The sequence below is a fragment of the Leuciscus leuciscus genome (assembly GCF_965113295.1).
Source record: "Leuciscus leuciscus genome assembly, chromosome: 1".
Lineage (NCBI taxonomy): Eukaryota > Metazoa > Chordata > Actinopteri > Cypriniformes > Leuciscidae > Leuciscus > Leuciscus leuciscus.
The window spans coordinates 66459315-66477392 of NC_138725.1; the positions used below are offsets into that span (position 1 = coordinate 66459315).

The 18078-nt window shown below is 40.4% G+C and overlaps 1 protein-coding gene and 1 long non-coding RNA gene across 2 annotated transcripts; both read left to right on the plus strand.

The window, feature by feature from the left end:
- The first annotated feature begins 3373 nt into the window (after positions 1–3373).
- LOC309481291 (uncharacterized protein) lies at positions 3374–9283 on the plus strand. Its single transcript, XM_082146160.1, has 12 exons — positions 3374–3785; positions 3906–4007; positions 4114–4349; positions 4967–5060; positions 6169–6562; positions 6670–6733; positions 7024–7115; positions 7237–7354; positions 7844–7939; positions 8085–8252; positions 8404–8554; positions 8678–9283. Exons 6-11 carry the CDS (start codon positions 6721–6723, stop codon positions 8535–8537), a joined length of 621 nt encoding a protein of 206 aa, XP_082002286.1. The 5' UTR covers positions 3374–3785; positions 3906–4007; positions 4114–4349; positions 4967–5060; positions 6169–6562; positions 6670–6720; the 3' UTR covers positions 8538–8554; positions 8678–9283.
- Positions 9284–14260: 4977 nt separating this feature from the next.
- Positions 14261–17872, plus strand: LOC309481471. Its single transcript, XR_014200028.1, has 2 exons — positions 14261–14860; positions 15218–17872. It is a non-coding gene; the product is annotated as an uncharacterized lncRNA (long non-coding RNA).
- The last annotated feature ends 206 nt before the right edge of the window (positions 17873–18078 follow it).

Consider the following 18078-nt stretch of genomic DNA (forward strand, 5'->3'; position numbering starts at 1 on the left):
GATGCTGTTTGCTTGTTCATAAGTCCTGAGCACAGATATCTTTGCATTGGATGCGGCGATTTTTGCATCAATATCGGTTCGTTCCTTACGCTTCTGTAACATTTCCAACTGTTGCTCAATATCATGCTTAACTTTTAAAGACTCAGCTTGAGCGACAAGAGCGGCTTTTTCTGCTTCAAGCTGAATACGTGCATGATGCACAGAGGCATTAGATTTGCTGGAGCACGAACTGTGGCGGCTACTTTTGTGGCTTGAAGTGCGACCGCTAACCCGTGTTTCAACATTTGAAATGCTATCATTGGGTTCAATTTCGCTGGCAGCACGATCACATTCCTCATGTAGCTTCTCCAACCATTTATATACCACAGTGCTGAATTCCACAACCCATATCATTTTTGCTTTGAACCATGTTTCATGTCGGTCTTTCTCTTCATCAGGCAATAAAACAATCAAAGACTCGTGTGCCTCTTTTGCTTCTTTGCACTGCGTTTCAAACTTTTCAAACATACCTTTGACCTCATTTTCATATTCTCTATTACCCATTAACTCTTGTATTGTCTCTTTCATTTGGGATGCTTTGTCAAATTTTGACTTTCTTTGTTTCTGTAAAACATCGAGTTTTGCCATTAACCCTTTTGCAGTAAGCTTAACCTCTCGTTTTCGTACAGACAATTCAACATTTTCACCCTCTGCTTTCTGAATCTGAGCCCCATTTTGCTCGATTTCAGAACCACGAAACTCATCTTCATCCGCCATTTTAAACCTTTACTCACTGCAAATTTTACAACAAAAACATCAAAGAATAAACACGGGCAAACACAAGCATTTCACAAACAGTTCAGTTCTTCGTTTCACAAACAGTTCAAATCTTCGTTTTTTGTTTTTTCTGTTTTGTTTTTACCACCAATGCGCATTGGATTTGTCTTTGTTTGTTTGTGTGCACACTGTTTTATATATGGCCATTCAACCCCCGCTCAATTGAAAGCGCTTTCATACCTCAGTTCCATATACGTTGAATAATAATTATAATAATAATAATTCGTTACATTTATATAGCGCTTTTTCTGAGACCTCAAAGCGCTTTACATAGATGGGGGAATCTCCTCAACCACCACCAATGTGCAGCATCCACTTGGATGATGCGACGGCAGCCATATTGCGCCAGAACGCCCACCACACACCAGCTTACTGGTGGAGAGGAGACAGTGATGAAGCCAATCAGTATATGGGGATGATTAGGAGGCCATGATGGACAGAGGCCAAGGGGCAAATTTGGCCAGGATGCCGGGGTTACACCCCAACTCTTTTTCGAAGGACATCCTGGGATTTTTAATGACCACAGAGAGTCAGGACCTCGGTTTAACGTCTCATCCGAAGGACGGTGCTCTTTTTGGCAGTATAGTGTCCCCGTCACTATACTGGGGCATTAGGACCCACACAGACCACAGGTTGAGCACCCCCTGCTGGCCTCACTAACACCTCTTCCAGCAGCAACCAGGTTTTCTCAGGAGGTCTCCCATCCAGGTACTAACCAGGCTCAGCCCTGCTTAGCTTCAGTGGGCAACTGGTCTTGGACTACAGGGTGATATGGCTGCTGAAGACTTTGGTGTTCGTGTGCGCTGTTTTCTTTTGCACGTGCCGGTTTGTTGTCCTTCGAAATCCGCGGTCAATCCAAGCAATAATCCACAATAAATCCATCAAACGAAACCGTCATGAATGAGCATCATCCGACATCAGATCAGCTGACTTTTCCTGTAGTCGTCCAATTCGATCTGCTTCAATCGCTGTAAGGCTAATCCAGGCTCATTCGGTCAAACTTTTTTGACTTAAAATGTAGGGACGCAGATTGCTTAGTCTGTTTCTGACGCGTGCTTTAAATATTCATTGTCCATACCTTTTGAGTATTCGGATATGCCAAATCCATTTATTGTCCCTTTTTTTTGGCATCGCAAATAACAAAAAAAAAACACACAAATTATACTCAATACTTTGACTTATTGCTAACAACTGTTTGGTATTCATGGATTTCATCCGGTCCCTTTCCACAGGTGTATTAATCAAGCACAATGCAGTCTGCATCCATAATCTAGGTGCTTGATTTTATACACCTGTGGAAAGGGACCGGATGAAACCCATGAATAAGCACAGTCACGGCACAGTCCAAAAAGTTTGTTTGACCTTCAATCCCACCACCTGTAACTCATTATCACTTTAAATATACTCACATACTAATACGCCCTCTAGTGTAACAAACAAAAAATACAAATTAACATAATGGCTCCAACAGGGATAGTTTTCTTCGGTCTGCGCAAGCACCGGAAAGCGCCGGAAGTGATCTCTCGCGCCTGTACGTCATGTATAGTATGTCAAATTATGACCATTATCATTTAAATGAAATTGCCTTTCTTCCATGTTTAGTGTTCACTCCAGTATATCATCATCTGAACAGGTGTAGCCTACTACACAAGGGCTAAGGTGTATTTAGTGTCTGTGACCATTTTTTTTGTCTAATTCAACCTTCCTTTACTTTGCAGCATTCCAAACTCCTTCAACTCCCAATCACACCTACCTCATCCAACCCTACAGTCGTCCTCTTTAAAAGTGTGACCAACGGCTCTTTTAAGAGCCATTCTTCTCTCTTCTTTTTTTTTTACTCTGTTCCATTCTCAACCTCTCCCAACTTCTTCAGTTTCTCTTTTCCCAAATTTTGTCCTCACTCTCTTACCCTCCGTCACCTCTCTCTCCCTCGTGTTTTCTCTCTCTTTCTCTCTCTGACACACCCACACACAAACACACACACACACACAGTCTGTATCTGTCTGTCACTCTGTCTGTTGGTCTGTCTATATAAATGGCAGGCCACTGTAATAAAGAGCTTTTGGAAGCTGTAATGGTCCTTGGGGACATCTATATTGAAAGTGCAGCAGGTGCAGCTACTTCGTACTCTACCCAGACCCCTACTGAGCCACCTGCGGTACGGCCTTGCCAGCGTGGCCACAAGCGAAATGCTAAGGGGAAACCTCTATTCATAGATCAAGAAGGTTTGTTAGCTATTTTGGCATGAAGTTGGTTATATTTAATGTTAAGGAGCCTCCGTGGATGTAAAATGTATGTACTGCCAGTGATTGCTTGTCTCGCTAACACCAGACGGCATTTCAATTCACATTTTCAATTGAGAATGGTATTGTGTATTGTATTGAAGTAATGTGATTGTATCCTGTGATTTTGGTGACATTGCTATCCTTTCCAGTGATTCCATATTTCTCTGTGTTGCAGCTGGTGTAGTTCCAATGGACTCTGGGAATATAGTAGCAGGTAAAATGCCATTCAGTATTCCACTATCCAGTATTTCATTTACTGATGCATTGATTTAAATATTTTGTCACAATTGTTTACTGTTTTAGATTCCCTGGCAGCATTACAAGATATCCTCTCTGGGCTGCCAGAGCGTGCCATGTCTCCCCAGGAGGATCCAGAAGGAAAGTGGGGTCTCCGCCAGACTGTAACACATGAGAGGTGGGACACGGCCCGGCCAAAGCTGATTGAGGCTGTATTGTCTGCTGCCAATGTCCAGAAGACCTGTGGTCACTGCAGTGAGGAGGCTGTGATACGCTGCCTCGACTGTTTTCCACGGCATCTCTTTTGTGAGAAATGTGATGTTTCTCAGCACCGGCAGCATGTTCTGCACAACAGAGACTATTTAGTGGAGGGTTTTCACCAACCCATTTCTCCAACTGTAATAGTGCAGAAAAGAAGCAATGGGACGTATTGTCTTATTTCAGAGGGTATGAGCATATATATTATAGTTTATATGAGCATATATATTATAGTTTATATGAGCATATATATTTGTAACAATACAATTTGTGTTGATATACATGGTGTTCTCTTTCCATTCGCTACAGCCCGGCTTCTCCCACTTGCATTGCCGACAGCCGTGTGCTCTTGCAGCAGAGCCTCTGTGAAGGTCAGGCCAGGACGACCTGTCACTCTAGTCACAATGAATGGTATGTGTCTGTGTAACAAGGTCTAGCCATTTCAAAGCCTGCTTTCTCAAACAAAGATGTTTTATGGAAATCTACATATCAATCACCATTACCCATTTTATTATAGGACGATTTGATCTCATGCTCCCAGAAGTAAATTGTCAGAGCTGTGGCAGTGACTGGACACCTGATGTCAAGGACCTTGTGTGGAGTGGCTTGTGGCCCGCATCCACTATTAAGTTCCAGACAGTCTATCATGTAAATGTTTTCAAAACGTATGAACAGATGAAGTTGGATGCACCGAGTATGTCTCGTCATGCATTTGTGAAGATGCTAGAGACAAACTCAAAACGTCATGGAAGGGTAAAGTACCAACACTACATTCAGTCTTGCAAACTACTAACTTTTGCTAATGGGAGAGGGAGGGTGTTAGACCTGCTGACTGCAGGGACCTCCTTAGGAATGGCTACTCTCAGTGAGGGCTTCTTTTCTACTTGTACAGTAACGACCTGTTGAAGGAGGAGGTTATAAAGCCTTAATGGAGCACTCACTGTGGAGCTAAATTAGTTATAGGAGTAATCATGCTCAGTTCAGTGTCTCTTGTTTTCTTCATTTTGAATACACACTGGCGTCAGTCACCATGCATTTGAGGCCAATATATGATGACATTTTGCCTGTCTTTAGACAGATGGTTTGATATGTGTAATGTCAAAAATGCAACTTTTTTACTCCCTTTGCATCTCTAACAGATTGGTAAAATCTGCCGAGATACATTTCACCTATGTTTTTGTCAGTATAAATATATATATATTTTTGTATTGATGTGCAGTATGGGTTTGTATAGTCCCATACTGCACATCAATACAAAAAAGTATGACTATGAAAGGGAATATAAAGTTAGAGATATACCCAAACTAAATGTTCTTCTATTCATTGTATTCAACATTATTATTTTTTTCTACAATTGTTTTTCATTTTAGAACTGGTGATAAGTCCTTCTATGAAGGTCTCTTCTTTGCTCCTGACAATGATGTGGCCTCTTTCGTTGAGAAGCTGCAATCAGGCATGAGAGTGGTAAGACTGAATGAAATGTACACATTCACCAGCCAAACTATTATCATATCATGTTTGGCTCACTTTTGTCTTCACTTTTAACTTTAGTCTATATTATTATTACCACAACACACAGGAGCTGCAGGTGTGCCAGCTGCACCTCCTTAATGTCCACCACATCTCAGGTTCTTTTGTCAGTTTGAGATGGCTCAAGCTTTGTAGCATGCCATGTTTTCCTGCTGATAGTACCCATTTAATGTTTGGGTACATAGGGGTCATGAAGTTATGAACAAGGCTGTGGAATTCTAGATATTATCAGAGGGAAAAGTGTGCTGTTAAAACAGCCTCACGCCACCATCAGCAGCCTAAACATTGATTTAAAGCATTATCTATTCAGGCTTTCTTGCTGGTTATGTACAATTATGATTGTACTTCTTGAATTTTACTGCAGAAAGCCAATTCTGTCCAAAGTCAATTACACTAACTTTCTTCTCCATTCTAATGTTCAGTTTTAACTTCAACAAATGCAGACAAAATGCACTAAGTAGATTAGGGGTCACCAAACTTTTTTCTCTGGGGGCCACATTATCGTTCTTGACTGTGATGGGGGGGCCGGGTCAGCTATATAACATAGAATTGTATGACCCAGACCAAAATGACCACCAGCAGGCCTCATTGTGTAGTAGAGATTACCATTTTGCTGTCCTGAACACTGACAGTTATCTGACAGTTCTCTGCGCGTGCGTTGTCTGTCACTGCTTGATCTCGAGCATGTCGGGTGACGAAAATTCGAAAAAATGTAACTGAAAAAATCAACAAAATACCAGATGCAGACATGTTATTATTTTCCAAAAAGCAATTAAAAAAAATAGGCCATGACGACTTTTGGGGATTGCCTCATAGGGCCGTTTCAAGTAGTGGGGGGCAGATGGGCTGGGGGGCCAGTCAAAGGGGGGCGGCGGGCCTGAGTCGGCCCGCGGGCCTTAGTTTGGTGACCCATGAAGTAGATAGCATGTGAGGATATTTGCAATAACGAACATGTCAATAGGTGTAATATTTTGTCTATTAAATGTATGTCTGCATATATTGCAAGATGTCTGTTTCCTTTGTTTGTGTAATTGTGTTTTAGACACCTGGAAGAGCCACCTGTGGCAACTCAACATGGGTAGCAGCAAAGGAAGTGTCAAAAAAAGCTAGTGATCGCCTAGATGAGGAAGGCATGGAGATCGCTGTGTGCCGGCATGGCTTTTTCTTGAGGGGACTCAATATGTACCGTGGCGAAGTATTCGCCTACCCACTTTATCTACAGCAGGACCTGGCAAGCCGCCATAACGTACATTTTTTTTTTGCACTGATCAGATGTGTAGATACTGGCCCTATCTGCAGCGGGTGGCGGGCCAGTTTAGGGAGTTTGGGCGGCTCCTCAACATGAAGCCGCTACTTTCGCTGCTCCACGCCAAAGCCCACTCTGCAAAGTGTGAAGCAACACCCAAACTGGAGCGGGTAATACCCTTGGTGAAGAGGTACAATGGTCTCTGATATATACTGCATGTGTAATGAATCAAATAATACTAATGGATACAATAGGTTTTGAGTTTATACCAGTTTTGCGCTCTTTCAATTTTCATAGGTGGAACAAGTAAATAGCTTCCTCTCCAAGGTGGCTTTGACTACCAAGTACATGACAAAAGCTGGTAAGTATTATCGTGTAGAACATGAAAAAATGAACAGTGGAACCCTCCATCTGTACACCCAATATCTGCTGTTTCAGTAGCTTACACTTGATCACAGCCCAAAAAACATCACACAATCAGTTCACTATTCTCCATGGTTTCATTATTCACAGTCCTACAGACCATCACCCACAGGTAGCCTACTAGGGATCTACTGTACACAAGTTTGGCCAAACCATAGCTGTACCTCATATCCAAGAAATAGCATTGTAATTGTTGTTGTGTAAATATGTGTTTGAATTGCTTTACAGCCAGGATGGACATAATCACTATACACGTGCTTGGGTGGAACCAGAGGAAAACAGAAACCTTGCACATCACACTCAGCCAACGATATCACAAGGTCTACACAAAAATCCTAACCGAAATAGCGTTCTAGTCAGAATATGTTGCATTATGTTCATGTAGTGTCTTTTTGGTTATTTATTGTTTTGTTTTTTTGTGGATTGCTATTCTTTTTGTAGGTGGTACAGAAAAAACAGATAGAGGAACAAAAACTCAATGAACTGATGGCACAGCTGAACTGCACACCAGAAACACAAGACCAGTGGGTGACAGATGTGAAAGAGTGGGCACTAAGAGGTACGACAACAATGCTGATAACCAGTCAATAGTTGCTTTTCCATCCAACCTTTTAATGCGCATTGGAACTATTCAAATAAGAAATCCCGGTTGGAAACACGTGAAATGCACATAATGCATAATGCACATAGATAATTGATTCGCTAGAGGGGGTTGAATTAACTCTTGATGCGCATAAGGTATGATGGGAATTAAGTTGATGTAAACAGTTTATTTGCATACATTCACATTTGTTGTATTGTGACACCTCATGTTTTAATGGTACAGCTGGTTAAACGTCTTTAAGAAAAAGTAATTCTTAATGCACATAACACATGGATGGAAAAGCAAGCAGATGCACGTGTTCGTAAGCCACATTTTCATGAATGCGCGTACAATATGCAAATGAGTTAGATGCTAACGCAACTATAGGTGATGAAAGCAGATGATTAAAGGGCCTTTTCAAGGGTATGTACAGGGTAACAAGAAAAACATAATTTTCCATCTTAGGCAAAGGTAAAGGAAGCCTGGAGAAACAGCAGAGCAAAATCGAGGGACTGTTTCTCAGTTTGCAGCAGAGGAGGAAAGATCTACATTCTCGTAACGGTCTGTATAATGTTAGCTCCAAAATGACCTACACCATTTGAGCATTCCCCTGTCTCCTCCACATCATGTCAGTGAAGAAGATTTTCATATCAATAAGGTTGGCGTGATTGTTATGGATATGTTTTCTTGCACACTCATGTTGCAGGCAATAGTACCCAAAAACTTAGGGAAAGACGGCAGATATCCACACTTAAAGACAACCTGACAGAAGCCATCTCACTGTACAACAGTTCATCGGAACAGAAAATTGACCCTGAGGAGGCAACCAGTGGAAGAGGAGGCTACATCTGGCCCTGGGAGGATGAACCAAATGGTCAGACCTGACAATTTCAACACAGTTGAACTCTTAAAGATTACTCTTACATTGACAGCGGTTTGAAGTTGCATTATGATTACAAGAGAAGGGATCAGTTTGTAATCAGCGTAAACTGTTACTTGTTTCCATTTTTATGTTTTGTCTACAGCTGGGATTAGAAAGATGTTTGACCAGGTGATGCTTGTGAGTAGACTGGTGGAAGAAAAAGACATCCTCCTTTGTGAGATGACGCAGCATTGTCGTAACTTGCAGAGTAAAGTTGAGGAGTTGCTAACTCATTGACACCGGAAGCCATTTAAGTAAGTAGTCAAATAACATTTCCCCCTCACACTGAATTCATGAATGATGGTAAACTGCATACCAGTGCTTTGTCATGTCATTTTTATTTTTCAAATAAAATATATTCTGCAATCTCTTGTAAGGCTGTTCACAGACGCTGTCCAAGGAGGGAAGCAGAGGCCTGCGTAGCAGACTACATCACATTACACATCACCTGCAAGAAGTCAAGAGAACGTACACCTTGATCTTCAGGGATCAACTTGACAATGACTATTTCCATTACACAGAAGATGACCATACAAACGAAGACAGCAGTGAGGAGGAGGAAGACGAGGAGGATGAATTTACAGAAGAAGAGGAAGACACAGCAGAAGACTAACTTGCAATATATAGATCGGTAGATACTTTCAATTGAGCTCTTAGTAGAGCTAGCATTCTTTGTCTCCCAGTTGTGCCTGCAGGCCTGTTAACACCTTTCACAGAGCTCCAATCGCTGGTTCAACACCACTCACTCGCACACACACACACACACACACACACACACACACACACACACACACACTCTCACTCTCAGACACACACACAAACACACACACACTCACTCACTCACTATTCACTCACACACACACACTCTCACACACACTCTCTCACACACTCTCTCACACACACACACACACACACACTCACTCACTCACTCTCAACACTCACTCACACACACACACACACACACACACACACACACACACACACTCACACACACTCACACACTAAAAAATTACTTTATTAAAGAACCGCTATAAAGCCAAAACAATCTCTGTTACCATAAATTATACATGTATCTCTGTAAAGCTGCTTTGTAACAATCTACATGGTTAAAAGCGCTATATAAATTAAAGCTGCAAGCAGCATTTATCGGGGTTCAAGCAGTTAAGGCCTTTAAGGCCCTGTTACAGCCACCCAAATGCAAAAGTTAAACTTTTTTTCGATAATTATTGATCTAGAGAGTCCAGAGAATTGTCCTAGACTGGTCTGGTTTCGATCGGGCGAAAAACCAGGGACTAGTTCGCAAAAGTAGGTTTTGGACAAAATGCGACAGCAGAACATTTTTCCTGCCTAAATCGAATTTGGAGATAACCATTTTGTCCGCCTTGAGCCAGGGATCACAGTGGTGTAAGGCACTTGAGTTATGAGCGATTTTGTACTTTTGGTTGCTGTAGCGCCACCTATGGGCCAATCGGGGTCATACTCTGATAGGTTGTCCCCAAATTGAGGCCTACCATTGTTGTGGCAAATTCATAGTTCTTTTTGGTTCAGGTCTCAAAGAAGTTTCTCAGAGTCGAGGTTCCAGGTCAGAAGAATTAACTTTATTTGACAAGCAACTGATGGCGCTTTTCCACTGCATGGTACGGCTCGGTACGGTTCGACTCGGCTCGGTACGGTTCGACTCGCTTCGCTTTTCCACTGCGTGGTACGACTCGGCTCGGTACGGCACGGTTCGGTTCGCTTTAGCTCGGTTGCTTTTCCACTGCAGTTAGTACCGCTTCAAAGTGGGTGTGACTGATCGTTATAGTTGCCGTCTCTACTGCCATGACATCATCATATTAAATGCGAATTTTTCATTCCGTGTTTCCCCATCCGCTCCTCGGCAACCAACGAGAGAAACGTCTGCACCTCGTCCACTGACCACGATTCAGCCATTTCTTTTTTTTAAGTTTATACTCTTTTTTTTTTAAGCAAATACTTTTAAAACAGGCGCTACAGTGTTGGCTGTTGTCTACTGGCTATTTAAATCTAGCGGGTTTAGTGTCTCGTGTTGTAAATACAATGACGCTGGTAGTGATGATTCTGTCTGACCAATCAGTGATCTGCAGTGTTTTCACGTCACATTTTAGTATCGGTACGGTACGCTTGGAACCTCAACAGAGGTGGTACCATTTAAAGCGAGCCGTACCGTACCGTACCATGCAGTGGAAATGCGTCATAAGTGAGCCGTACTGAACCGAACCGTACCGTACCATGCAGTGGAAAAGCGCCAAAAGTGAGAAGCCGGCTGGCCATCCGGACATCTAAAGTTACAATGGCCAGTGTTCATGTCTTATACTTTTTCTTATCGCTAGGTGCCCAATGGGCACCCTCAAATCTATCTCTTCCCCTCTGTCACGCCTGGTGACCTTGGCACAGTTAGACATGTCTTCTCTATTGGTCAAACCCCACATAATGGTGCTTTGTTTCATACAGTATTTCGACACTCTGCATGTCTGGGTATTTTTCCATTTTCTCATCCTTTTTCTCAAAATAAGACTTATTTTTTCATGCTTGTCATTTTCATTGCATCATACTTAGACATGAATCAAGGAAAATTCTCCAACATATCCCCCCTTTGGGACTAATCCTAGTCCCACCTTCATTTCTGTCCCAGAATGTATCTTCATGATCAGGCTTCTCTCCATTATCTTTCAATCATGGCCAATATGGACCATCCATCTCCCTTATCAATAAGCCCACTCACGAAGGTACACCCTGGAGGAATAGTGAGACCAAACATCTCCGCCCCCACTTGACTAGAGTGGAGTAAAAGATCCCACCTTCCTTTTCTATTATCAGTCTTGAAGGGATAGATTACTTCAAACATTTGATTTTTCAGCATAATCAACATATCTCAGTGTATAGACTTAAAATTAAGATTGGTTTCAGCATAATCAACATATCTCAGTGTACAGACTTAAAGTTAGGATTATCCCACGGTGCCAGAGGAACTGCACAGGCGCTTCCGGTGGCCTGGAGTGCTATCTGGGTTGCTCCATCGTTGCCAGAGGTTCCCTGGGCACTATCTGGTGTTGGAGCAGACAGCAGGTTTTTAAACCACCAGTTGAGTCTGCCCTTGCTGGTCCGGCAATTGGCGACCGCACTTGTAATTCATTTCTCTTTTTACCCCGTGGAAACATCTACCAGTAGTCTAATGCATGTACTTCACTTTTGATTCATAAAAACTTTAAAATATTAAAAGAACTCTGTTATAAGAGTAAAATGATTAGTAAGTGATAAAAAATAGTAAAAACATTCTTATCTTTTCCCTTTATATCTGGTTGCATTACCTCGTACCACGGGCAATGACCTGCTTCAAACCTTGTATCGTCCCCTCTCATTTACATATTCATATTTGTGACAGTTAGTGTGATTATATGTACAAATATTCTCAGTAGGATTATAAGTGTAAAAAAAAGGAAACACCCAGGAAGAAACAATTAAAACCCCTCTAACTAACTCCCTACTCTATTCATGTTCTAATGATCTGTCTAATTTTACCCCAAAAATAAAATACACAATGTTACTACCTCCCTCTCTATTAAAAACAGAATCAAACTGTTAGAAATCAAAAGTAACAAGGTTTAACAATGGTCAAAACATGCGCATCTGAAATTAAAATAGTAAAAAGGGTTGCTAGAGTAATTATTTGTCTTTAATACCTCATTTTGTCCAATAGTCTGAAGTTGAGGGTTTTGCTTATGCCTTCTTGACTAATGATATAGACTTAATTTTATATTCAATTATCTATTCTAAATTTCAAGGTTCCAATACAACCAATTGTAAATTGGTAACACAACTCTGATAACAAAAGCTACTGCAATGTGGCATTCCCCATTTGACAGTGTCTAAATGTTTTGAATAACACAGCTGGTCGATATCAGTTGCCATTTGATTGTGTTAAACACTGCTGTCATAAACCCCACATTTTTCAATATCTAATAGAGAAAAATTTCTGGTAGGTCTGGACATGCTGTCATTTGAAAGAACCGTTATCAATTTCTCTTATCTGATTTGTCATTCATCTGTTAATTTAATTTCTCTTCATAATCTTTTTGCTTATGAGACGCTCTTTTAAATGACTGGAGATTTTAGCATAATCTCGAATTCATGACCAACAATATTAACATCGTGTAATCCCTGGTAATGACAGCATTTGTGATATCACGTGTTTGTAATTTGTGTAGTTACTATTTTTATTTCTAAACCTAAAAAAAAAAACTATTGACCAAGATGGAGTGACCAGCACCATAGCTTTATCATCCATATGTTTTGTTGTTGAACATATTATGTCCTCTTTTTTTCCTGATAGAGAGCTCAGTATCAATCAAGCTTATAAAGCTGAGCCCAAAAGCTCTCTGTTCAACATGGACAACATCATCAATTATCTAATTATGCATTTACCCCTAGTTGGTTAATGCAGTAGTAGTCCCTCACTATGCTAAGTTCAGCGTCAGTTGTAGTTAATTATTGAGTCATGCAAACACTTCCCCTCCCATTTTTTTTTAATGCTTACATCTGGACTAATGTCTATTGAAAGAAAGCAAATAGAGAGTGTCAGCTTCACAGAATATAGAGAACTGCTGCTGGACCAGTGAATAATCAAAATACAATTAATATGGCCAATCAATGAAATCTGAAGCGGTCTCTGTAGTGATCATTGAAAACGCATCACCTGTGCCCACTCAGTAAAGGATGCAGTCCTTCTTCTTGGACCATCGATCAGTTGAACTGGTTGGGCTGCTGTCTGAGTGTTTCCCTCCTCATCCGATGCACTTGATCTGTCAGTCTTTGTTGGCATTCAGGGGTCTGGTGTCATGTTGGGACATAGTGGTTTGACTCTGGATGCTGTTGTCTCTCTGCCTCTCCTCGGTCTGGCTTTTGGCCAAGCCACGGAGTCTGCATGATGATTTTGCATGATGGCAGGATGTTTTCTTGGTTGTTTCTGCATCAACACAGTCTTTGTCCATACCAGCCCCTCAGAAGTTTCAGCTTCCTCTTCCAGAGGGGATGAAGGCCCACCAACCGAACGCCTCTTCTTTTCTCTGCAGCCGTGTCCTTATGTTTCTCGCTCTCACTTGTTGCACAGTCCAGTTGCTGTTGGTTATGTTGAGGGAGCCGTCCCAAGTGCTGTCTGGTGTCATCTGGAAATTGAACACTCAGAGATCCGCATTAATCAAATTCATCCTTTATAAATTCTGCAACCATCTCTTTCAATTGTCCCTGAATTTCAGAAGTCTCATCTGGTTGATAACAGCAGTTTCCCCATGCAATTCTAATAAAGCAAGTTCTTCTTTGCAGAAAAGAGCAAGCATTTTTCTTCTTTGCAGTTTGCAGAAAATAGCAGCCTTTCAATCTGTCTAAGTTGCCTTATTTTCAGTCACATATATAGTATTTTTATCACTCGTTATATCGATCCCTACTCTCTCAAGCATTTTAGGATTAAATCAATGAGTCTCATTACTGTGAAATGTGTATAATACAGTATGGCTGTTAAAAATGTCTGTTTAGCGTGATCACCCAATCCTGCTCATTCAAGACAATGCACAAGTTATTTTAAGTTAACGGAATCCAAAGATCTCAATTTCTGCAATGGCTCAAATTTAAAACTGTCTCGCAGGGACAACAAGATGCAAACATCATAGGCTACGTCTTTATATAACAGGTCAGTCATACCCACATCTAGCATGTCTCTCTCTATATATATATTTTATCTCTAAATGTCAGATATTTCTATAAACCTTTTGATCAATTATTTGATTTTCCTCTGGGAACTACACAAACCACTTATACTAAGGAGAAAACTCCAGTGTTTTTGATGGCCACTAGTTTGCGCAATCCTCCATATCAATCCCTGTTAGGCCTGCTTATTAATTTAATTCCCCCATAGTCAACTAACATTTAAGCAATTTTTATATTTTCTTTCAGGTTAATTTCTTATCAATTATTTGTATTGGTGTTTCCCTGGTATTTGTGAAATTTGTCTTACTTGATCTCTTAGTAAACTGTTTTGAATACCTTTTTATTTATTTATGTTTTACGAATGTTTCAGTGTCTCTGCACATATCCACATCTAATGTTCCCTCAGCTGGTCATTTTGTTTTTAGGCTTCTTTCCACATTTTTGGAGGGTTGTCCTATAGTATCTCTGCAAAATTAATATTCTGATCTTGGTATCTCTACAGGTGTTGATGCCATTATAATCTTAATTATTATCAGTGTGTTTCACTCCTTTTTAGTATACCTTACTAACCCCAGCTTGCATCTATTCTTAACTAGTTTTCAGACATTGGTGGTCAGACATTTATTAAGATATTTCATTAGTCTTTCTCAGGCATTTTAAAAATGCAGTTCCTCTATTACAGGTCCACTGGTGGGGACGACAGTTACAAATAAAATCTCTCAAAGTGTTGTTCAAAGTGTATGTTGGAAATGGTTGCTCACTTTCTGGTTTATATGCTAGTCAGAACTAGGAAAGGTGAACTCTTTCTCTCTGTCTCCCTCCTTTCCTTCCTCACACAAGTCAAGTCAAGTAATTTATATAGCGCTTTTAACAATGTAGATTGTTTCAAAGCAGCTTTACAGAGATAAACATGTAATTTATGGTAACAGAGATTTTAACAGAGAACACACACACACATGCAGTCTCACTTTCTTCTTGCAGCCCCTCCTCTCTCTGTCAGGGGCAGCCCCTCCTTTCTGCCTCTCTTTCTCATATCACAGTCACCATTTACTTTTGCTATATGAGAGAGAAACAAGTGTTCTTTCATAATTCTAGTTTCTCTTTATAAATGAATATCGTTCTTTTTCAAACAGTCCTAATCTGTTCATTTTACGCCCACACACACTTTTACTTAATTTTTTCTTGTAACAATGAAGAGGCAAAGCCAAATTATTTCTAATTACATTTTTTTTGTTTAAGATTTGTCTCCCCGTTTCCTCTCCTATTTGTCCATCGTTGCAACATTCTCAGTTGTTACTGACTGCTCTTTTTGACAACTGACTGCACTTCTGTCTTTTTCATGAATTTCTACCAACATATGACTGGTATGTTTGGGGTTGCTCCTCAAAACTACCACTACCACCAGTTTTTCCAGTGTCCAATTATCTACCTGTGCTGGTCTGATTTCTCCTCCCTGTCCGGCTTTAACGATTGTGTCACTTTCCCACTTTTCTGGCCTTGAGCTCACTACCATATACATGTTCCTCAAAATCATGGCTCCTCCAAAACCCCAAGGCCAAGTGTACCAGGCATTTCCTTTCAGGTATGGGATGTACAATGGATTTAGCTTTATTTCTGATTTTGTCAGCAATGAATCCAAAAGGTAGTAGTTTTGGGAAGGTCAAATCTGTTCAAGTGTGGTCTCAGGTCTTCAAGAGTTAACTGTTTTCTTTATCATATCACGCCAATCCACTAAGGGCCATTTTCGTTCAACCTGGTTCAAATTTGTTATTCCTGTCAATTTTTTCAAAAGCTCATCCTTCCCTTGGTCTGTTAACTCCTGTCTCTGTCCTTCATTATCTATTCTAACCAGAAGTGATTCTTAATACCTTTGGTTAGTTTTAATGCCTCTTGAAAATCATTCTTCTTTCCGCAATCTAGTCTCCTCTGCCTCGTAAAAATCTCTCACTCTAGACCACATGTGTACTTTTCTTCAGGTGTCAAAAGGTGAAAAAAAAAAACTCTGTCACTTCTCTCCCTCCTTATTTCTTTATCCCAATACAAACGCTTTCAGTCTGCTATAACGTACACTCATACATACAGCCGCGCACAGAGACACTCACACACACGCAGTGCCACTCTGACACACGTACACTCATACATACAGCCGCGCACAGAGACACTCACACACACGCAGTGCCACTCTGACACACGTACACTCATACACCCTGGATTTCATACACACACTCACACAGTGTCACACTCACACGCAAAGCCGCTCTCACACACTTATTTATAATTTTTTCTATTTTTCTTGTAACAATGAAAAGACAAAGTCAATCAATCAAACTTTTGACAATATGGGCTGTGTTTCCCTATCCGGATCACGCTTACAGTCCGGAAGATGGCCAAACAGCCGACAAAGCCCATTTTGGGGAATTTTCTCAGTTCATTGATATCTTGATTTATTTTTTTATTTTTTTCCTGTCATCAATTTTTGTTTTATCATCCATTAAACTTTTAATAACTCTGATTCAAAAATTATTTATTGTAAGAGTTTTATTTTTATGTGCCTTTGTCTGTCTCAGCTTTCTCAGCCTAATTACTCCCTTTTTTTCACACTGAGCGGTGCCAAGGTCACTTTGTAACAATTTCGGGACAGTGGCTCAAGTGTGATTTTATGCAGAACACAGAACTCAGTTAAAAAGCACTTTATCTCTGCGTATCCGTCCTTTCTATGAAGTCTGCTCAAATATAATTTCTAACTCTTAGTTTATAGCCTAACACTTTTTTAAAACACATTATAAATATAAGGTATTATTTAGGGCTGGTCCGAATACCATTTTTTGAGCTTCGAAGCTTCGGTAGTAATGAACATCGAATATTCGAAGCTTCGGAGAGAGGGGGCTGAACATATTCTTCTCTCTAATAAAGGCAGTATTCCCTATGTGTCGGTATGTCCGTTTGCATTTTGATTATTTCGAGAACCTTTTATCCAATCGACTTCACAAGGAGTGCAGTGTCGCATTTGGTGCAATATAGATGGACATGCGAGACGCGACACATTCAGAATTAATACACTTTTAATAAACTACAGAACAGCGCGAGTGGGAAGCGGCGCGCCTCATGCGGGCAGGGCTTTTTATGCTCCGATAACGGACACTGCACTAGTGATATAAAACGCACGCACACAGGTCTGTTAAATTAAGCAATACTTTTAAGGTAGTCTAATATTTTTCTGATTAACAAATTACTGACACAGTAGATTTAAATAAAGAAAAATGAAATTTAAATAAAGAATTAAATTTTGTATTTAAAACGAAATTTAAAATAAAGGAAAAAAAGAAATTTAAATAAAGAAAAACGAAAATTAAATAAAGACAAACGAAATTTAAATAAAGGAAAAAACGAAATTTAAATAAAGAAAAACGAAATTTAAATAAAGGAAAAAAAACGAAATTAATTTAAATTAAAAACGAGATTAATTTAGATTGATAATAACGGGTAAAAAGGCTAATACATTTTGTTTCTATTATTCTATTTTCCACAATGTCAAAGCAACGCAGCTTAACCCAAAACACAAGCTCAGGCATGCACTTCGGTCCATACAAACTCCACTGTTCTGCGCTCTAGCGAGAGAACACTCCCGTTGCTGGAACACTGGGCTCGGTTCTATTTCTAGCATGCACGTTTTCCGCATGGCTTGAGCCGCGCCTGAGACGCATGTCTCACGCAGGCAGTGTGCAAACTCCAACCTGTTAACATGGGAGCCGAAATAAAAACGGACACGCCACGCAGCTGAGACGCTCACTCCACGCAGCCAGTGTGTCGCCGGCCTTATTCAAGCGCGAATGAGAACCGTTTCGCGGGGGATCCCAGGTGTGCAAAAAAAAAAAAAAAAAACGAATATTCGAATGTCACATTTTCAAATCGAATACAAACCCACCGAACGAATATTCGAATATTCGGGTCCAGCCCTAGTATTATTATTATTATTACTTTTGCTAATTTTCTCCGAAACGTCTTTTCTCCTTTATATTTAAGATGAAAAATCACTTAGACATACAAACACAAACCA

Excerpts from the sequence above, each read along its gene's own strand:
- LOC309481291 (XM_082146160.1), top strand. Across the intron at positions 7,116-7,236 it reads TCAGCCAACGATATCACAAG|GTGGTACAGAAAAAACAGAT; the intron begins GTCTACACAAAA and ends TTCTTTTTGTAG. Across the intron at positions 7,355-7,843 it reads GAAAGAGTGGGCACTAAGAG|GCAAAGGTAAAGGAAGCCTG; the intron begins GTACGACAACAA and ends TTTCCATCTTAG.